The sequence below is a fragment of the Schistocerca americana genome, chromosome 6, assembly GCF_021461395.2.
Source record: "Schistocerca americana isolate TAMUIC-IGC-003095 chromosome 6, iqSchAmer2.1, whole genome shotgun sequence".
NCBI lineage: Eukaryota > Metazoa > Arthropoda > Insecta > Orthoptera > Acrididae > Schistocerca > Schistocerca americana.
In genome coordinates, this window is record NC_060124.1 from 40,413,482 (window position 1) to 40,437,087 (window position 23,606).

At 40.4% G+C, this 23,606-nt stretch overlaps 1 protein-coding gene across 2 annotated transcripts in view; it reads right to left on the minus strand.

Moving 5' to 3' along the window:
* The window catches only part of LOC124619867 (DNA repair-scaffolding protein-like), a 68,269-nt gene that overhangs the window by 15,253 nt on the left and 29,410 nt on the right, over window positions 1–23,606 (minus strand). For both annotated transcript variants that reach the window (XM_047146487.1, XM_047146486.1), the window contains one exon: window positions 13,380–13,665. In XM_047146487.1, coding sequence (XP_047002443.1) covers window positions 13,380–13,665 — 286 coding nt within the window. The remainder of the gene's footprint in view (window positions 1–13,379; window positions 13,666–23,606) is intronic.

Genomic DNA, 23,606 nt, shown 5'->3' on the forward strand with positions numbered 1-23,606 from the left:
CTTGTCAAACTCTTTGTCTTTAAATATGTCTGCTTGTGTCTGTATATGTGTGGATGGATATGTGTGTGTGTGCGAGTGTATACCCGTCCTTTTTTCCCCCTAAGGTAAGTCTTTCCGCTCCCGGGATTGGAATGACTCCTTACCCTCTCCCTTAAAATCCACTTCCTTTCGTCTTTCCCTCTCCTTCCCTCTTTCCTGATGAGGCAACAGTTTGTTGCGAAAGCTTGAATTTTGTGTGTATGTTTGTGTTTATTTGTGTGTCTGTCGACCTGCCAGCACTTTCATTTGGTAAGTCACATCATCTTTGTTTTTAGATATATTTTTCCTACGTAGAATGTTTCCCTCTATTATAACCAATTAAATAATTTTGTCAATAGCTCATTGTTTTCATTGGTATATATAAAACATGGTTCTATTAGACTTGCTCAGACAGGATTCCAATACTTCATCATCAGCCTTCATTTTTCCCGTATTGTGTTGAAGAGATTACAAAAACCATTAGATCATAAAAAGCAGTAAGTCTTCTGGATGTGGTATCTCAGCAAGTACTAAGGTCTTGCACTGACTTGGAAGCAACCCCTTTGAATTACCTTCGTAATCAGTTCACAAGTCAAACTGTACTTCCTGAATGACTGAAGTATGCAGCACCGGCACCCATTCATAAAAGTAGAGATAAGCAACTCTAATTTTAGACCCATCTTCCTCCTTCCCAAGAAGTCAAAATTTTTTGAGAGACTAGCTTATAACATACTATTTCAGAAACTTTTCGAGAATAACCTTCAGTAAAATGCTCTATTTGTCTTCCATAAAGACTTTTCTAATCAATGTATGATTTCACTAACTCAATTCTAGTACAAGTACACACAAGATTACCTACTTGGTATTTTCTGTGACCTTAATAAGGTTTTTCATTGTGAAGATCACAACATTCTATTAGGAAAACTTCACTAATTGTGGGATACCTTCTAATACCATGTTGGACCTCTTTTGCCAAGCATAGTGCAGCAACTCAATGTGATATGAACTCAACAAGTTGTTGGAAGTCACCTGCAGAAATACTGAGCCATGTTGCCTCCATTGCCATTCATAATTGTGAAAGTGTTGCCAGTGTGGGATTTTGTGCACAAACTGACCTCTTGATTATGCACCATAAACATTCAATGGGATTCATGTTGGGTGACCTGGGTGGCCAAATCATTGACTCAACTTGTCCAGAATATTCTTCAGACCAATCATGAACAATCGTGGCTTGGTGACATGGCACAGGGCCCAGAAAATGACCTGGGGGGGTCTCTGCAGACATCATGAGACTCTGGCATAAAATGGGGGTGATACGCGATTACAAGAACTCAGCAAGAGAGTTCTCACAGCCTCTGTCACCTCAATTCTCCAACTTCCTACCTACACGTGGTGCCCCTGTTAAGCCAAGCAACTCAGCGGAAGGTTGGGTAACCAACCCCAGTGGGAAACTGAGTCGGTGAGCAGATAGGAGTTGGAGGACAGTGGAAGGCAATGGGAAACCACCACTGAACTATCCCAAGAAAACCCCATGGCTTCGCTCAGCTCAAAATGTTCCGGAGTTTCAAGTTCCCCGATCGGATCTCCGGGGGGAACCAGGTTGAGAGGAGCTTCACGAAGAGTAAGATGGTGCAAAGAGAAGCACTGCATAGGAACATGGAATGTAAGATCCATGTATCAAGGAAAACTAGACATAGTGAAAAGAGAGATGGAGAAAATTAACATCGACATATTGGGAATAAGTGAAATGAGATGGACTGGCATGGGAGAATTTGCTTCGGATGGCCATATGGTGTATTCCTTCTGGGCACGATAACAACAGAAGTAATGGAGTAGCCTTCATAGTTAGTGATAAAGTGAAAAAAGCTGTGATGGGATGCAAATATAAAAATGATAGAATGATGTCCATCAGACTTCAAGGTCAGCCCCTCAACATCACAGTAATTCAAGTTTATGCACCAACAACCGATGCTGAAAAGGAAATTATTGACCAGTTCTATGGAGATTTACAAGAATTACTACTGTCAACACCAAAAAAGGATATCGTCTTCATAGTTGGGAAATGAAGCTGTAGAAGGTATAACAGGGAAATATGGTCTTGGTACAACAAATGAAGCTGGACAGAGACTCCTAGAATTCTGCCAAGAAAATTCATTGATAATTACTAATACACTGTTTCAACTACCAAAACGACGCCTATATACCTGGACTTCGCCAGATGGCCAACACCGGAACCAAATTGATTACATACTTTGTAATCAGAGGTGGAAGAGCGCGGTTCAGTCAGCTACAACAAGACCTGGGGCTGACTGCGGATCAGATCATGAGCTCCTGATTGCAAAATTTTGGCTGAAACTTCAGAATGTAGCAAAAATTATCCCAACTTGCAGATACGACCTTAATTCCATACCCTCCGACTACGCTGCAGAGGTACAAAACAGATTTAATGTATTACAGCTGAAGGACAAAAGCTCGCAAGAGATGTGGACAGAAGTAGCTAATACTGTCAAGGAGGCCGCAGAGAAACACATTCCCAAGAAAAGGAACAGTAAGAAGGCTAGATGGCTATCAGTTGAGGCACTGCAAGTTGCAGAAGAACGAAGGAAAGCAAAAATCAAGGGAGATAGATCAGCTATGTTTGAATTAAATAAAGATTTTCAGAAATTAGCTAGAAGAGATAAAAATATATTCTTTAATGAACAGTGCAAGGAAGTTGAAGATAGTAACGTAATAAGGAAGACAAGAGATCTTTATAAGAAAATTAGAGAAATTAAAGGAAAATTCCAGGCAAAACTTGGAATGATAAAAGATAGAAACGGGAAAGATCTGAGTGAAGCAGAGGATGTTAAGGAAAGAGGGCAGAATATGTAGAAGACCTATACAAGAAAGAACTGCATCATGACAGGGCTCCTACTGCTGATGTTAATGTTAATTTAGAACTAGAGCCAGATATTTTGGCGAGCGAAATCCAGGGGGCCCTTGAAAATATGGCTGATAACAAAACTAGTGGACATGATGAAATACCAGCAGAATTGTTTAAAGTCACTGGAAAGGATGCAGTAAAAGTGCTGCACTCAATATGTCAAAAAATATGGATCACGCAGCAGTGGCCAGAAGACTGGAAAAGATCAGTATTCATCCCCATTCCAAAGAAGAAAAGTTCTAAAGAATGCTCAGATTACCGAACAATCGCACTTATTTCACATGCTAGCAAAGTTATGTTGAAAATCTTACAAAATAGACTTCGCCATTATCTAGATCGAGAGCTGCGAGAAGAACAAGCTGGATCTAGGAAAGGAAGAGGAACTAGAGATCAAATTGCTAACATTCGGTGGATTATGGAAAAAGGGAGAGAATTCCAGAAAGATGTGTACCTGTGCTTTATTGACTACGCCAAAGCCTTTGACTGCGTCGATCACAACAAATTACATGGGTGTACCAGATCACCTCATTCATCTGATACGGAGTTTATACCTTGACCAAGAAGCCACGGTGAGAACTATGTATGGAACAACGAAATGGATAAAGATTCAGAAAGGGGTCCGGCAAGCCTGCATACTGTCACCGTACTTATTCAATCTGTATGCAGAACATGTCATGAGGAATGCGAGGCTAGATGAAGGAGAAACAGGAATTAAAATAGCTGGAATAAATGTAAACAACCTCAGGTACGCAGATTATACAATCCTGTTGGCAGAAAGTGAAGAAGAATTGAGAACACTCTTACTGAAGGTGAAAGGCGAAAGTGAAAAGGCTGATCTTATGCTGAATGTGAAGAAAACGAAAATTATGGCAACTACACCTACCAATTCGTGGGATATAGCAGGAGAAACCATGGAGGTAGTGACCACATTCAGTTATCTCGGTTCCCAGATCTCTGCTGACGGTGACTGCAGCCATGAAATCCGGAGATGCCTGTTGCTCGGTAGACAGGCGATGTCAAACCTTGACAAGGTTATAAGGTCCAGAGATATAACACTAGCAACAAAGATCCGTATTGTGAGGGCTATGGTCTTTCCAGTTGTGATGTATGGATGTGAGACCTGGACCATTAGAAAGGCTGAACGGCGAAGAATTGACTCCTTCGAATTGTGGTGTTGGAGGAAACTTCTTAGAGTTCCATGGACTGCAAAGAGAACCAACAGATCAATATCGGAGCAAATTAAACCAGATTTCTCCCTGGAAGGTCTAATCTTAAAACAAAAGCTGACCTACTTTGGACACACAATGCGAAGGCATGCCTCGCTGGAAAAAACATTAATGCTGGGGAAGATTGAAGGAACTAGAAGAAGACGTCAGAGGATGAGATGGATCGATGGCATCACAGAAGCAATGTGTTCCAACCTGGAAGGTCTACGGGAGAAAGTGCAAGACAGGAAAAAGTGGCGTGATTTGATTCATGGGGTCACGAAGAGTCGGAACCGACTAAACGAATAGAGAGAGAGAGAGAGAGAGAGAGAGAGAGAGAGAGAGAGAGAGAGAGAGACATGGCACACCATCAGCCATAAAAATTCTATCATTGCCTGGGAACATAAAGTCTACGAATGACCATTTCCAGTCAGTGATCAATTCAGTTCGACCAGAGGACCCAGTCCATTACATATAACTGCAGCCCATATCACTGTGGAGCCATCACCATCTTGCACAGTGCCTTGTTGACAATATGGGCCCATGGCTTTGTGGGATCTGTATCACACTCAAACCCTTCCATCAGCTCCTAACAACTAAACTAAGGACTCATTTGACCAGGCCATGGTTTTCCATTTGTCTAGGGTCCAATCAATGTGGTCACGAGCCCATGAGAGGCACTGCAGGTGATGTGCTGTTAGGAGAGGCACTCACGTCAGTCACTTGCTGCCACAGCCCATTAATGCCAAATTTTGGGTCACTGTTCTAACAGTTATGTCAATTGCACATCCCACATTTGATTTCTGTGGTTATTTTTTGCAGCTTTGCTTGTCTGTTAGCACTGACAACTCTACACAAAGGCCACTGCTCTCCGTCATTAAGTGAAGGCCATCAGCCACTGCACTGTCCGTGGTAATGCCAGAGTTTAGTATTCTCGGCATACTCTTGACACTGTGGATCTCAGAATACTGAATTACCTAATGTCCCACACATCTAGCGCCAACTATCATTCCATGTTCGAAGGCTGCTACTTACTGTCGTCTGACCATAATCACAACAGAAACTGTTTCACATGAATGACCTGAGTACAAATGACAGTTCCCCCAATGTATTACCCTTTTATATCTTCTGTAAGTTATACTACTGCTGTCTGTGTATGTGCATATTGTGTCCCATAACTTTTGTCACCTGAGTGTAAAATGATATGGCATTGAAAGCATCCACTGCACAAATGGAGTCATATCTTAACAACAAAAAACAAAGGGCCACAATTGCAGTTTATATGACAGGAATAACATTAAATCTAGAGAAGGGTAACATTACATATTACATTCCACAAGGTTCAGTGTTTTATCAATTTCTGTTCTTGGTCTACTTAAATGATTCACCTGAGCCATTAGAAGACTCTTCAGAAACTGTAATCTTTGTTGATAAAACAAATACATCAATAAAGGACCCAAACATACGCTTACCAGAATCGGGCAGGAGAACAGTGCTCCAATCTCACAACTGATTCACAACCCACAGCTTAATCCTTAATGTTACAAAAACAAATGTTATAAAATGTACAGGTCACCCAACCAGTTCAAGGAATGGTGTGAATTTTATTGTTATTTCTGAATTTCTTCCATTTAAATTTTTGTTTGTAATGTTCGAGTACAATTCACTTTGGCCTATATGCTGAGTAGGATCGTCACCTCAGCAAAGGTTGTTTGTTCCCATGAACCATGCTGACCAACAAGCCACTTTTCACCACATTTGAACAGTCAATATGAAGCATGAGGGAGAAGTCATGTGTTGTCTGCCAGTTGTTGCCGGAGTATCGACTGAGACTGGATGCTCTCTCTGGCACTGGCTTTCATCTTGCTATGATGTGACCTCTCAACTCCGACTCCAACTCCCTCCCCACCCCTCCTCCCTTATATTTTCGGACTTTGTGCCACCACAAAACCAAACATCTTCGCATGGCCTCCTTGACTGGATCAGGTCCCCAGGGGCCAACTCAAATGCACCATTCGTATTCTGTTAACTAGAATACAAACAGCAGGTTTCCAACTACATCTGTTATTACAAAACTCTCTTCAGATGCCTGTGTCCTTTCTTACCCTGGCCATAGGCCACTATGACACTGAACAGCAATTCCAAACAAATAAAAATGACTTAGTGGTACCTTAAGTATGGTACAATGGTTGTACAATGGATGAGGCTCCATGTGTGAAGTTCCTAGGCATCTAGACAGATAATAAATTGTGGCGGTACTGGCATGTAGATAAATTAACCAAAAAGCTCAATTCTGCTGCTTTGTTGTTATAAATTTCTCACTGTATTGACGTGCAGACAGGATTGCTACTATACTTTACATATATTCATTCAACACTGTTCTATGGCGTAATCTTCTGAGGTATTGGAGCTAAAACAAAAAAGTATTTATTTTACAGACACATGCACTCTTGAGCTCAGACTGCAGCAGTGCATGACTGGTATGTGGCAGGTCAATGACTGATCATCATTCAGAAGCCACTTCAATGGCTTGTAGATTCTTACTCTTAGTTGCCAATACATGTCCTCTCTATGGGACTTTGTGGTTAATTTAATAACAAGAGTGAATTTAGGAAGAACACTAAGAAGCAAGTTTTATACTCTGGTTGCCAGCAAACATCAGACAGGTAACAGAAAATCCTTAAATATTAAAATCAAATAATACCCCATTAGGCACTACCCCTGCAATTTCTCATAATATTTGGAGTCAGGTATGTAAAACTCTTTGACTTTGATAGGTCTTAACTTTGTCAATATATAGATAGTTACAGTGGTCTGCTTTGTCTGAAGTATTAGACACCAACAGCTATTGAATAATTAAGGAGAAGCAGTGGCCACGTTCGAAGTAGCTGACTTTTTACCTGTCATACACACACTGTACTGCAAAACTTAAAAATTATATACATAAAGTAATATAATATACTACGTATATGGTGGAAATGAATGAAATTATGCCGGCATGTTACCAGATGTCTCCCAGTTGTGCACAGAGAATTGGATGACACATGGTGTGAGTTTAGTGTGACTATAGGGCCAAATGGGGCTGGCTCACAGCAAGTGGCAGTTGAAGGAACATGAAAAGATAATGTGTCAACCAGCAAACAGTTATGATGCACTTTGGTTGTGTTCTTCATTACAACATGTAGATGACTTCATACGGGGAAGAAACATTGGGAAACTGGGAGAAGCATGAAGAGTGACAAGCGTAGCCCAGGAGTTTGGTAGTGTGCTCACAGCAGTGTATCATACACATAGAGAGTGTTCCTAACAAAGGCACTTGCTACCCACATGAGATGAGTTGATCGACCAAGGTCAACTACAGCAACGGATGACTGCCACATTGTGCCACAGGCAAGGAGGAACCCACAACAAACAGAGGGTGCAATTGCAACCAGCTTTAACAGGACTGCAAGGCACACAATCCCACACTCCACAGCGGCACGACAACTGCATACAGTTGGTCTCTTTGCTCGACAACCAGTACATTGTGTCCCACTGCTACCTGCATGTTGGCAGCACTGTTTTCAATGGTGCCGAAAGCATAGGATCTAGACCAATGAGAGCTGGGGTTACTTGTTGTTCTTGCATGAGTACAGATTCAGTCTGAGTAGTGATTCTGCATGTACCCTCATATGGCGAGAGGTGGCCTCATACGACGAGAGGTGGGAACATATAATGCACCCAGGAACATTGTTGAACATGACTGTTTTGGTTGTCGAGGTATTATGGTGTGGGGAGGCATAATGTTGCAAGGGTGTACTGATCTTCAAATCTTTGAACACAGTACACTCACCAGTCAACATTACTGCAACAATGTACTTCTTCACCATGTGTGTCTTTTCAGGCTGCATTCAGCCCTAACATCATTTTTTTGGATGACAGTACACACCTGCATCAAACAGTGCAAGTGGAGGAGTTCCTGGAATGAGAGGATATGCAGTGAATGGACTGGCCAGCATGTTCCCCCAACTTAAATCCCATCAAGCACAAGTAGGTTGCATAGGGGAGACGTATTGAAACTTGTCTGCATGCACCAATGACCATTGTCAACTGTGCTGGTAGAGAAATGGAATGTCTTACCACAAGAGCGCCTTACCAACTTTGTGGCCAGCATGGGGGCACATCATCAAAAATAGACAACACACACAGACACACACACACACACACACACACACACACACACACACACACACACACGCGCGCGCGCGCGCGCGAGCGCGCGACTGCAGTCTCTGGCACTGAAGCCGCACTGCGAGCAACAGCACCAGTGCATGATGGGATTGGCGACTGGGTGGGGAGGGGGAAGGATAGTAGGGGTGGGGAGGGGGACAGTAAAGTGCTGCTGGGGAGAGCACAGGGATGAGGTGGAGAGAGGGTAGTGGAGCTATATGCATTCGGGAGGTTAAAGGTGAGGGGGTGGGAGTGGATATAGAGAGAAGTAAAAAGACTGAGTGCAATGGTTTAGTGCTGGAATGGAAACAGGGACATGGCTGGATGGGTGAGGATAATGACTAACGAAGGTTGAGGCTAGGAGGGTTACAGGAATGTAGGATATATTGCAGGGAAAGTTCCCACCTGCACAATTCAGGAAAGCTGGTGTTGGTGAGAAGGATCAATATGTCACAGGCTGTGAAGCAGTCATTGAAATGAAGAATGTCATTTTGGGCAGCATGTTCAGCAACAGGGTGGTCCACTTATTTGGTGATTGGTAACTTTCCTTTTCATAATATTGTTACTATAATATCAGTGTGTGTACATCAGTTAGCACTAGTGATACTTTTGTGTTAGTATACTTTAAAAATGTAGTCTGTAGTGATTGTTTCCACCTGCAAATACATTAACTTGTCTCATTCTTTATCCTTGAAGGCTCTTTTTCATGATGGAATTTGTGGAATACAATGTATGAATGAATGAGTGAGTGACTGAATAGCAAGCAAGATATGGGGCGCTCAGACCAAGATCAACTCTGTGTCTCAGATAAAAAGCGCTGGTCTGGTACAGTAGCCCACTTGAACTTTGACTGAGCCACAGTTTACCATGTTCATTTAGGCTGCTGCCTTAGTGATTCAACATCTCTACTTCCATGAACATCTCCACTCTCAAAAAATAAAAATGGTTTGAACTTGAAAGATCCCAAAATAGTCTGCACATTTCACAAACAAATGACATAAATGACTATCTCTCTAATACTAGCTAGATAACAACACTACAAAAAGAATAGTATGAGTAAAGGAAAAAATAACAAATCCAATAGCAGAAATTGCTTATCATATGCTGATAGCCACCCCACCCTCAAAATAAATAAATAAATAAAAAGAAGAGGAGGAGGAGGACGAAGAAGAAGAAGAAGAAGAAGAAGAAGAAGAAGAAGAGTAGATTAGGACTAGGAATTACAGAGTACTTTTCTAATATACATAAAGTAATCACTCCAATTGTGGCATGAATTTTTTACCACAAACAGCATAGCATTAAACAGTACAGGAATTTGACAAAAATATGGAAGCACTGTGAGAAATGCATGCTTCAACATAAATGTGGATGCTAGCCAAGGCTGAAGATTGCACTCTTGTACTTGACCATAAATGGTACATGTGTAATGTCCTCAATATGCTGCAAGGGTCAGTCAGAGTTAGAAAAGTGTTCTGCCTAGTTGTGAGTGCATTATGCTGGAGCTGTGTATGCAGTCCTAAAGCATCAACTGCACACCGATCAACATAGCGCTATGAAACGGCATCGAGAAGGCGCTGACCCATGTCCCGAAACTAAGAGTGGGCAGCGCCACACTTCCAGGAAGACAGAGTTCAGCATCCCCTGTCAATGCTGATTTAACCAGTAACCCACTGATGGTCAGGCCCAGTTCAGTCACAGACTTCAAGAGTGTCAGTGCCGAGTAATGGGAAGATGCTACTTAGCCTGCATTTTGTGAGTAGTAATAGTGAGTAATACAATGGTACGTAGGAGGCACAGGAAGCAAGTTGTGTTTATTTTCTTTTTAGAAATAAAGTGGTATATTATTCAGCATGTGATATGTACAGATCATTTTGGATTTCTGCCACTGGCCATTACAGTTTCTCTCCTTCCTTGTTTGTGTCAGAGCTGACTCCTACAGTAGCCAACACAACACTAAGCGAATTTCAATGTGGGCAAATTGTCAGTGCTTGTATGGTGGGTGTTTTCACAACCAAGGTAGCAGAAGCATTTGGTGTTTCGAGAGGTATCATATCAAAGATTTATACCCCATACAGGCAAAGTGGAAAGACATAATCCACTAAGTCATAATATGGATGAAAGTGTATATTGAATGACCACCACAGACAGTCATTGAAGAGGATTGGGACAAAAACTAAGATGATGATAGATGCAAAAGTCACTGTACTCATGAACCCCATCAGCATAAGAACAACACAAAGGTAGCTACATAAGCAGGGAATTACAGGGTGAACTGGAATTTCAAAACCACTCATCACTGATGAAAATGCCCAACACAATGCCAAAGCCATAAAACTGGACTAGGGAGCAATAGTCAGATGGGACCTGGATAAGCAGAAAGAATCAGACATTCTAGAGGGTTTCAGAGAGAGCATTAGGGAATGATTGACAAGAACAGGGGAAAGAAATACAGTGGAAGAAGAATGGTTGGCTTTGAGAGATGAAATGGTGGAGGCAGCAGAGGATCAAGTAGGTTAAAAGACGAGGGCTAGTAGAAATCCTTGGGTAACAGAAGAGATATTGAATTTAACTCATGAAAGGAGAATATATAAAAATGCAGTACATGAAGCAGGCGAAAGGGAGTACAAACGTCTCAAAAACGAGATCTACAGGAAATGCAAAATGGCTAAGCAGGGATGGCTAGCGGTCAGGTGTAACGATGTAGAGTCGTATGTCACTAGGAGTAAGATAGATACAGCCTACAGGAACATTACAGACACCTTTGCAGAAAAGAGAACCACCTGTATGAATATCAAGAGGTCCAATGGAAAACCAGCTCTAAGCAAAGAAAGGGAAGCAGAAAGGTGGAAGGAGTATGTAGAGGGTCTGTACAAGGGGGATGTACTTGAGTGCAGTATTATGGAAGTGGAAGGGGACATAGATGAAGATGAAATGGGAGATACGATACTGCCTGAAGAATTTAACAGAGCAATGAAAGACTTAGTCAAAACAAGGCATCAGGAATAGACAACATTCCCTTGGAACTACTGATAGCCTTGGGAGAGCCAGCCATGACCAAAATGCCACCATCTGGTGAGAAAGATGTATGAGACAGGTTAAAAACCCTCAGACTTCTAGAAGAATATAATAATTCCAATCACAAAGGTTGAAAGATGTGAAAATTACCCAACTATCAGTTTAATAAGTCACAGCCACAAAATGCTAACATGAATTCTTTACAAATCAATGGAAAAACTGGTAGAAGCCAACATCAGGGAAGATCAGCTTGGATTCTGCAGAAATGTTGGAAAATGCAAGGCAATACTGACCCTACGACTTATCGTAGAAGATAGATTAAGGAAAAGCTAATCTACAGTACATTTATAGCATTTGTAGACTCAGAGAAAGCTTTTGACAATGTTGACTGGAATACTCTCTTTCAAATTCTGATGGTGGCAGGGGTCAAATACAGGAAGCAAAAGGCTGCTTACAATTTGTACAAAAACCAGGTGGCAGTTATAAGAATCGAGAGACATGAAAGGGAAGCAGTGGTTGAGAAGGGACACAGGGTTGTAGCCTATCTCCAATGTTATTCAATCTGTATATTGAACACACAGTAAAGGAAACAAAAGAAAAATTTGGAGTAGGAATTAAAATCCATGGAGAAGCAATATAAACTTTGACGTTTATCGATGACATTGTAATTATGTCAGTGACAAATGAATGGAATGGACAATGTCTTGAAAGGAGGACGTAAGATGAACATCAACAAAAGCAAAATAAAGATAATGGAATGTAGGCGAATTAAACCAGGTGATGCTGAGGGAATTATATTAAGAAATGAGACACTTAAAGTAGTAGGTGAGTTGGGGGAGCAAAATAACTGATGATGGCCGAAGTAGAGAGGATATAAAATGTAGACTGGCAATGGCAAGGAAAGCATTTCTGAAGATGAGAAATTTGTTAACATCGCTTATAGATTTAAGTGGCAGGAAGTCTTTTCTGAAAGTATTTGCACAAAGTGTAGGCATGTATGGAAGTGAAACATGGACAATAAATAGTTTAGACAAGAAGAAAATAGAAGCGTTCAAAATGTGGTGCTACAGAAAAATGCTGAAGATTAGATGGGTAGATCACATAACTGATGAGGAGGTACTGAACAGAATTGGGGAGAAGAGGAATTTGTGGCACAACTTGACTACAAGAAGGGATCGGTTGGTAGAACACATTTTGAAGCATCAAGAGATCACCAATTTAGTATTGGAGGGAAGCATGGGGGTTAAAAATGGTAGAGGGAGACCAAGAGATGAATACACTAAGCAGATTCAGAAGGATGTAGGTTGCAATAGTTACTTGGAGATGAAGAAGCTTGCACAGGATAGAGTAGTATGGATAGCTGCATCAAACAAGCCTCTGGACTCAAAACCACAGAAACATTGGTGAAATATCTTTAAATGTAAAATATTTTAGACTACAAATAACTGTGGTATGCTCTTTGCTAAAGATTCAGAGAAAAATGGAAATGTATACATTCTAATGATGTTCAGTGCAGAAGGGAGTAGGCAAAAAAGCATTTTATTGCTTCAGATATTGAAGATATACTTGAAAAGTATGCTACTGAACTACAAAAAGGGTTACACAGAAATCATTATTATGAACTCATACAGGTCCTTGCAAAATTTGTCAGAAGAGACACTGGCAAGAAATTAAAACAATGATTTCCTGGTGCTGTGCACACAGCAAGGCAAATGGCAAGAGTAATTCATTGCTACATATGTTCTTATTTGACTGTGTGTGGACAATGAGAAGATTTAAGAGATATTTCAATGTCCATAGCAATGATTTATATGAAACCATGGTTCTTTTGCAATACAGCTGTCAAAGATTCTCAATATTAAATGCGTTTTTTCCCTATCTGCACAGACAACAAATAAGAGTAATGGGTGATTTCTGCAGAAAATCATATTCTTCTTTCTAATCTGGAACACTCTGAAGACAAATAAGTTATTAGTATTATAATACATATAATCTGAAATATAACTAACTTTTCTTAGGATGTCAGTAATATACTGAAAGCTATCCACAAGAAGGCTTATTGTTTCTGTTTCCATGGAAGTACAGCTCCACTCCTCAGATAAAGGTGAAAAAGTGTATAGTATTGACTGGTTGTTGGTAGTATCTGTACTAATATTCAAACTTCCATTGTCATTTGTATTAGCATCAGTCTCAAACCTTATAGTTAATTCTGGTGTCTGGCCATTCGTTTTACAAAATAGTTTACAGAATGAAGGCGTTTTCCTCACATGCAGTAAAGTCCACAATCCTGAAGACCTTTAAAAATAAAAACAAGTAAAAAAATTAGCAAATGGGAGAATTTTGTAACAAAGTACATATAATTTTAACACAGTAGCTTACAATTATTTTACAGACACAAGAAAATGTAATAATATGAGTACACATTTTAAAATTATCAGAATAACAACCATACAACTGGTTCAAAATTTATGATAATTTATTAATTTGTATTGGATGAATGACAGGAAACATTTTTCTTCATAAATTCAACCCATTCTCCTTTGGATGTGCAGGGTTACAGAAACCTCTTCCCAGAACACAGTAAGGAATCACTGTGAACAGGCAATAACACCAACAAACTTGCAACCAGTATCTTGACTAAAGTGTGCTGCTGTGTAAATCTTCAACTGTGTTGTGACAAGGAAATCATCGAACAATTTGTCCTGCTCACAGGATCTAATGTTTGGAAGAGTTGTGTTCTGGGCCACAGTGCCCAACAAACATTTAACTATATTAATTACGTTCTTGAAATTAAGAAAATGTATTGCTCCCTTAAGGTTTTAAACCAAAAAGACAAGATTGATGATAGAATCTTCATCTTATCGTGCAGCACACAATTTTCTGTATCAAGCCAACACTCAGGTATTGAAGATTCCTGCACATAAGGTTGGTATGCATCTCACTGCTTCTGAACTGCAGGTCATAAGCCATCAGTGAACAGCTTACAAGCTCTAGCATTTACTCACATCTCTAGGAACCGGTAACAAACATATCCAATGTGAACACTGACAGTAGCCGTTTTCCTGCAGTACTGACCAGTACTATTCAAGCAGAAGTCTCAATAAAAGGTTATGCGAGTTACACACTGAAATATCATGGCAAACCCAAAAGTTATAAATGTTAAGATGATTTTAATATCTGTAATTGTACTGATGTGGAGGTTTTGGTTCAAATTTTCATGCACTGTCACCAAATACTACCTCAAATTTTTGCATATTTTAATTGTTCTGTTAAAAATTAGAAGTTTATACACCAGTACCTAAGTCTTACATCAAATTTCAATTTATGACATGACTACACATAAGCTATCATTAGCCGCGAAGTGGAGCAACTTGTAAGTATAATAGTATCTGAACTGACCCAACAAAACATGTTCAACAGAAACATTTTCATTGTGCCCATAACAAAGTGTGCACTATGGGTTTCTTCCTGTAGCCCATGTTGATAAGACAGTGACAAACACAAGTGATGCACCAAATATGTATTCCAATGTGTACAGATCAGGCATATCTGCTGGTCAAGGCACCAATGTGATTTCACTATAATGCTCCTTAAACTGACCTTGTAACACGAATAGTTATCCTGCTACAAGATGTCATCACCTTAGAGGAAGATTTCAAGCATGAAGTGATGCAGATGGTCCACAATAATGTTCATATAGTTCACTGAATGTCATGATGCCTTAGATTACCACCACAGATTCCATGCAAGTCCAACTCAATGTACCCCGTAGCATAAATCTGCCCTCAGTGGCCTGCATCTGTGGCAGGTGCATGTTTCATGCTGCCATTCCCCTGGATGATGGCATGTAAGGACCCAACCAAAGACCTGACGTAATAACAAATGCGATTCATTCAACAGGTGACATGTTTCTATTGATCCACAGTGAAAATGTGGTGATGATGTATCCACTGCAATCATAACTGACAAAGTCGTTGGGTCAACACAAGGACGCAGGTGTCATACGATGTGGAGCTCCATTTTTAACAATGGCCTTTGAATGGTGTGCTGCAAAGCAATTGTGCATGCACCAGCATTGTAATCTGTTCTCAGGTCTCTCACAGATCGCTGCCTTTCCTGGGTTACACAGTGGGGGATCCTCCGACCTCTAATTTTTGTGATGAGATATGGTCATTCAATACTATATGGTCTACTCATTATTTCGCCATCCTTCAACCACTTTCCATAGGAGCTCATGACAGTAGTATGCCAACAGGAGACCAGCTGCCCATTTCAGAGACTCTTGTTTCCAGCCGGAGTGCTGCAACAATGTGCCCTTTGTCAGAACCTCCTATATCAGCAGTTTTCTGCATTTGCGGCCCATATCTTCACTATAATGACTGCCCATTTGTCTCTGTTCAGCTCATATTCATTCCTTACCACGTCACGTGCCAGAACACCACCAGGAGGCATTCAATCTTGCAGTGGGCTGTGGTCATAATGTTTTGGCTCATCGGTGTATGTGTATTTTGTACATACCAATAAAATTTTTCAATATGCATATTTATTACAGGAAGAGATAAAGACACAACAAGAAGTGCTGGATATCATAATCATCATACTATCTGTCTTTTGCATCCACAGTTAGATAAAGATGTCTAGATCTTACCATGCATTACAGTCTTGAGCTATAAGCATCCAAGTTTGTCGTGCATATATTTCATTGTCATATACTCATATTCCATTAGTGTCGCTTTCAATCTAGAGTGAGGGTTTCCACCATCTTAAAGCGTGCTTTTATCTCACAGCAGACAGAATCTTCACATCTACTAGCTGTTATTCCCGTAAAGCTACTTTTACTATGAAGAATAACAGGCTATGTACTCTGGACACAGTCTAATTTATTGGCCAAACTACAATTCAAACTCAGTTTACAACTCAGATAACAACTTAGTTGTTTCCCAAGAACATCTTGTCTGTCAGGTTTCTGTTGTCTGACTCTTCTATTTTTTATGTTCTACATTCGTAGATCTGTATTAGTGACACCATGGCGCAATGCACGGTACTGCAGACTCTGAGCGACTACTTGTGATGATCGAAACTCATCAAATGGATGTCTTTTGCTGCCATGACTCCCCAGGAACACCTCAAACATAAAAATTCAATCCCAACCGAAACATAATCATCTCAGTACCTTTACTAACAATAACAGTGCTGCTTAAACTCAGCTGAATGCCAGTTATGAATGATTTCAATTATACTAACTGCTAAGGGTGCAAGTGTTTCACAAAACCAGTGAAATATTAACTAATGTATCTGTACCCTTACACTAGCAAAGAACTTCCTTAGGGCCTCTACTATTTAATCAACTTACCTGAACGTCCTTTCCAATTCCATTCATCATAACTGAAGTCATTATTATGTCAGCCCACTACAGTCTGTTTCCCGATAAATTTGTTTATTTTTCTTGTCTCTCCAAGTCATTCTCAAATGTATTTCCACGTTGTTCTCTGATTAGCCCTCAGTTTTTTTAATGGTTTTCATATAAATAGCCACATCTCACTGCCAACAGTGAAAACTGACACTACACACTGATCACGGCCTTCTCTTTTTAGGCACTTTTTGGAAACTTTAGTTTTGAACTACTGACTTTACCAAAAGCACTCAAAAAAAGTGGCTTTCTCACTCTTCATTTTCATTTCTATTTTTGTCTATCCAGTCATCACCTTCAACTGCTTTGAAAGCAAAATTCATGAACTAGACTTTATTGTTCATATGCACTATTTTCTTTTTGATGTACACTATTCTCTTTTTGATATGTTGGTCACCCTTTATTTGAATTACAATTATTTTCAAATTTGTTCTATCAAGTTTTTCCATTTATTGTTGGCATTTCTCTGTACTTGAAGCAAACACTACAAAATCATCAACAAAATGTGTGTTTCAGATGTTCCATTAACACATATTCTTTTATCATTTTCCCAGTTTAAGGGTCTGAATACTTCAAGCATGGATGAGAAAAGTTTTGGTGACATGAAATTTCATTGCCTGGGCCCTCTTTGAGTACAAAGTACCTCATTATTTTGAGGAAGCATTTGAATCTCTATTTAGTATCCTCACCAGTGGACACTTTGATACAAAGCAGATGAACTAGCATGGGTAGCACATTGGTCTAGTGTGGACAACTGGCACAGGGTACACACACCATGCATTGTATGGACAGACTTGCTGATGGAAGGGTTTACCTGCAGGAGACAGCAACCTGCATGGGCAGTTTTAGTGCTGAGTCCAACCACAGCGGACCTCATCTTACGCCTCATGCTGTATGTCATTTCTGTGTGCTCAGTTGTCAGCTGCTCACAACTGCCATGTGTTGTGTTTATCTCTCTGCACATCTCTATGTGGTTTTGGACTTTCTGCTTCTTCATAGATTGACTAGCACAGTGAGTTTTCATTTTCTCCTGTGGGGTTCTATTGCACAATTTATTGAGTCATTGTCAACCATACAGTACCTTGTGCTGACAATGTTGTTCAGGGTCATTGTCATGCTTGGGCAGATACTAAACACTGCATTATTTCTCACAGATTGTAGGTGCAGGTTTTGATGAATGTGGCTCACATACTTCCTCACTATCTATGAATCCCAGACAAAGTGATAATTCATGCTTTATGCTTAATATTATAATTTTATTCAGTAGTTTCAAGTGTTGTATTACATGAACTTCTAAAACCCGATTGTTCCTTTGCTTGATTAAAATCTGAGTTTTTTTCTTTCTTTGTAGTTTACAGATACTTTAAGTGAACATCCTTTATTAGGGAAGGTATACTGATAGGTCTACAGTTTTTATGACTTTTCTGCCATCTTTCTTTTCAAGTACACAAACATTCTGCAAACATTTTTCAAGGTTCCTTTATATTACTTAGCTTCTAAATTTACGCATTTTTACTGAAACACAATTATCTCCTTGGCACCTTCCCATTCTTCAAACTTTGTATGACTTAGTACACCTGCCTTGGCATGTAATTATTTTCATTTCAACAATCTCGGCCTCAGCTTCATTGCTTTAACAGTAGAAAATTTAAATATGTCTTGGAATTCTTCTACAGTTTCCTCTTTATTGCTAGTACTGTATTATCTGACATCTTAACTGATGAAACGTGAAGTTATCCCAAGATAAATTTCTGTTTTGTTTTATTCGCTGTTTTCAACTGTTTCACTTAACAAAAGTTTCCTTCTATTTTCTCACAGCCTCTCAAAGATGGCTACAAATAGATTTATAACTATCATTTTCCTCGTGACTATGCCTGCTTACATGCGTGTCATATATAATGTGCACATCTCTTAGTCCATCTCCTCCCCCCTCCTCCTTGCCCATCACCTCCTTGCCTCCATATCTGCCCATCTCACCAACCCACCTCTCTATTTCTATCCCCTCCCCTCTCTATTCATTTCTTTCCTCACCCTCCGTCTGTCTTTACATCTCCTCCTGCTCCCTCTTTCCCTATCCGCCCCCTCTACTTATCCATCCCCTCCTCTCTCTCTCTCTGTCTGTCCATTCCTTGCCTCCGTATCTGTCCCTCTCATTGTCCTCTTCTCTCTGTCCTTCTCCAACCCTATTTCTGTCCATCTTTTTCTCCGCCCTCCCTCTTTGTCCATCTACTCCCCCAACCTCTGTTTACATCCCCTCCTGCCACTCTCTCTCCCTATCCATCCCCTCCTGCCCCCCCCCCCCCCCCACTCTCTCTCCCTATCCATCCCCTCCTGCCCCCTTCTCTCTCCATCTCAACCTTCCCTCAGGCACGTCCAACAGATGTGTAGCCCCTGTGAAAGAGGTTGAGAAAGCAGGCTAGTACTACTCCCACAACACACCTCTCATGCAGCACAACCTAGATGCCAAGGGTTTGTAAACTATTTTTTGTCCCATGCCGTGTAGGCTGCCATTCACTGCTGACCGATAAAGCAGGCATATACGCCTCCAACATAACACGCCTGTTGTGCTGGGCAGTCTACACTTTGGGTATGGAAAAACCATTTCTTACCCTTATGTGTAGGTTGTTCTGCAAAGCAGGTCGATAACGCACAGGTCGATGCTATCCCCACACAACACACCTGCCGTGCAGGGCAGCAAATACACCAGGGGCTTCAACACGTCTCTTGTCTGTGCCTCCATAGGAGTTTGTGTGCCAAATTGGGTCCACTTGGGTCCAGGGTTCTGGGAGGAGTTCCCAGACATACATAAATATTCTCAGCTTTGTATATATTAAGAGAAATATCAGACATAATTGCTGGCCAGTAGTTAACTTGAGGAGGAGAAACGTTTAATACTGTCAATAGACACACAATACTTATAAGTAAAAGTGATGAAATTATCCCAGCTTTCAAAACTGTTATTTCCTTCCTTGGAGAGAAGAGAGGGTTAGAGTGGGGAAGGATAAAAAGGTAAAACAAGTTGGCAATTCTGTCTCATAATTATTAACTTTCGCAATTGAATTATTCTTTGATATGATTACAAATAGTTTTGTTAAACTTAGTGTCATTTGATTTTAATGTTGCTTGTCACTCTCATCATATCTTCAACAGCATCTACATCTACATCTACATCTACATTTACATCCATACTCCACAAGCCACTTGACGGGGTGTGCCGGAGGGTACCTTGAGTACCTCTATCGGTTCTCCCTTCTATTCGAGTCTCGTATTGTTCGTGGAAAGAAGGATTGTTGGTACGCCTCTGTGTGGGCTCTAATCTCTCTGATTTTATCCTCATGGTCTCTTCGCGAGATATACATAGGAGGGAGCAATATACTGCTTGACTCCTTGGTGAAGGTATGTTCTCAAAACTTCAACAAAAGCCCGTACCGAGCTACTGAGCGTCTCTCCTGCAGAGTCTTCCACTGGAGTTTATCTATCATCTCCGTAATAGTTTCGGGATAACTAAATGATCCTGTAACGAAGCGCGCTGCTCTCCGTTGGATCTTCTCTCTCTCTTCTATCAACCCTTTCTGGCACGGATCCCACACTGCTGAGCAGTATTCAAGCAGTGGGCGAACAAGCGTACTGTAACCTACTTCCTTTGTTTTTGGATTGCATTTCCTTATGATTCTTCCAATGAATCTCAGTCTGGCATCTGCTTTACCGACAATCAACTTTATATGATCATTCCATTTTAAATCACTCCTAATGCGTACTCCCAGATAATTTATGGAATTAACTGCTTCCAGTTGCTGACCTACTATATCGTAGCTAAATGAAAAGGGATCTTTCTTTCTCTGTATTCACAGCACATTACACTTGTCTACATTGAGATTCAATTGCCATTCCCTGAACCATGCGTCAATTCGCTGCAGATCCTCCTGCATTTCAGCAACAACATTGCCTTTGACATTTTGCTTTCTTTTGTTCTGTCCATGTATGCAATAATAAATAAAATTTATTTCACCTTTATTTCCATTTGGCCCTTATCAAAACCATTTTCTGTTTCTTTTCTTTTGAATGAATTTGTTAAGGACATATTTGTAGTTCATCTCTTCAAATTTTACTAATGCTTGACCTCTGTCACAAGTGATATCACACCCAAAGTTCCCCTAATGAGTATCTCTAGTTTTTGTCTAAATTGTATGTAGAGTGTACTGATCATCATGCGTTAGGATTTGTTGTCATTTATCAGCTTCTGTAACTCTCCATAGAAGTCTTCTACAACTTCATCAGAATTCAGCATACTGGTGCATAGAATCAAATCATTTCCTTAGAACCTCTTCCTTGTATTTTCAAATAAGTCTAGTGTTTGAGATTCTTTCCACATTTGTAATATCATCTACAATATTCTTATTGACAACAAGACTTACACTGAATTTCCTCCGTGTTCTATTATGTTGTAAAGCATGTGACCAAATTATATTCTGTCTGGCCTGACCCCGTTTCAGTGACAAAACTATATCCCATTTGAGCTTATTTAATTCATCTTTCCACTAAACCATCTCTGAATTCTGGAGTTCTGCAGTTTCGTGTCCCTAAATAAAAAGCATCACAAACAGCTGGTTTTCCAAAGCCCATGTTACTGTCTATTTTGCCAAACTTTGCATAGCAAGATAAGGGTGCAGAAATAGCTGGGAATGCCCATATTCTAAAGTCATTGCCTGAATTACCAGATCACTACCTCCAAGTTTATTTTGCCCAGTGTGGAAAACCTACAAACCTGCATCTCGCAGTGTACTCCAAGATACACTACTCTCCCAGGACTAGAAGAAATTGACAATATGCAGGTACAGCAATAAAACTTGACACAGCTACGCAGATCACATGCAAGAATATTTCTTAACTTTCCAGCCAATACCACTGTTTAATACATAAGATAGCAACAGATTTACACTCAGCATGCTGTCTAGAGTGGTTTGGTGAGCAGCCCATCCACATAATGAGAACCCTCAATTTTTTTTTGGTCATCAGTCTACTGACTGGTTTGATGCGGCCCGCCATGAATTCCTTTCCTGTGCTAACCTCTTCATCTCAGAGTAGCACTTGCAACCTACGTCCTCAATTATTTGCTTGACGTATTCCAATCTCTGTCTTCCTCTACAGTTTTTGCCATCTACAGCTCCCTCTAGTACCATGGAAGTCATTCCCTCATGTCTTAGCAGATGTCCTATCATCCTGTCCCTTCACCTTATCAGTGTTTTCCACATATTCCTTTCCTCTCCGATTCTGCGTAGAATCTCCTCATTCCTTACCTTATCAGTCCACCTAATTTTCAACATTCGTCTATAGCACCACATCTCAAATGCTTCGATTCTCTTCTGTTCCGGTTTTCCCACAGTCCATGTTTCACTACCATACAATGCTGTACTCCAGACGTACATCCTCAGAAATTTCTTCCTCAAATTAAGGCCGGTATTTGATATTAGTAGACTTCTCTTGGCCAGAAATGCCTTTTTTGCCATAGCGAGTCTGCTTTTGATGTCCTCCTTGCTCCGTCCATCATTGGTTATTTTACTGCCTAGGTAGCAGAATTCCTTAACTTCATTGACTTCGTGACCATCAATCCTGATGTTAAGTTTCTTGCTGTTCTCATTTCTACTACTTCTCATTACCTTTGTCTTTCTCCGATTTACTCTCAAACCATACTGTATACTCATTAGACTGTTCATTCCGTTCAGCAGATCATTTAATTCTTCTTCACTTTCACTCAGGATAGCAATGTCATCAGCGAATCGTATCATTGATATCCTTTCACCTTGTATTTTAATTCCACTCCTGAACCTTTCTTTTATTTCCATCATTGCTTCCTCGATGTACAGATTGAAGAGTAGGGGCGAAAGGCTACAGCCTTGTCTTACTCCCTTCTTAGTACGAGCACTTTGTTCTTGATCGTCCACTCTTATTATTCCCTCTTGGTTGTTGTGACCCGTCTCTCCCTATAGCTTACTCCTACTTTTTTCAGAATCTCGAACAGCTTGCACCATTTTATACTGTCGAACGCTTTTTCCAGGTCGACAAATCCTATGAAAGTGTCTTGATTTTTCTTTAGCCTTGCTTCCATAATTAGCCGTTACGTCAGAATTGCCTCTCTCGTCCCTTTACTTTTCCTAAAGCAAAACTGATCGTCAACTAGCGCATTCTCAATTTTCTATTCTTCTGTATATTATTCTTGTAAGCAGCTTCGATGCATGAGCTGTTAAGCTGATTGTACGATAATTCTCGCACTTGTCAGCTCTTGCCGTCTTTGGAATTGTGTGGATGATGCTTTTCCGAAAGTCAGATGGTATATCGCCAGACTCATATATTCTACACACCAACGTGAATAGTCGTTTTGTTGCCACTTCCCCCAATTATTTTAGAAATTCTGATGGAATGTTATCTATCCCTTCTGCCTTATTTGACCGTAAGTCCTCCAAAGCTCTTTTAAATTCCGATTCTAATACTGGATCCCCTATCTCTTCTAAGTCGACTCCTGTTTCTTCTTCTATCACATCAGACAAATCTTCACCCTCATGGAGGCTTTCAATGTATTCTTTCCACCTATCTGCTCTCTCCTCTGCATTTAACAGTGGAATTCCCGTTGCACTCTTAATGTTACCACCGTTGCTTTTACTGTCACCAAAGTTTGTTTTGACTTTCCTGTATGCTGAGTCTGTCCTTCCGACAATCATATCTTTTTCGATGTCTTCACATTTTTCCTGCAGCCATTTCGTCTTAGCTTCCCTGCACTTCCTATTTATTCCATTCCTCAGCGACTTGTATTTCTGTATTTCTGATTTTC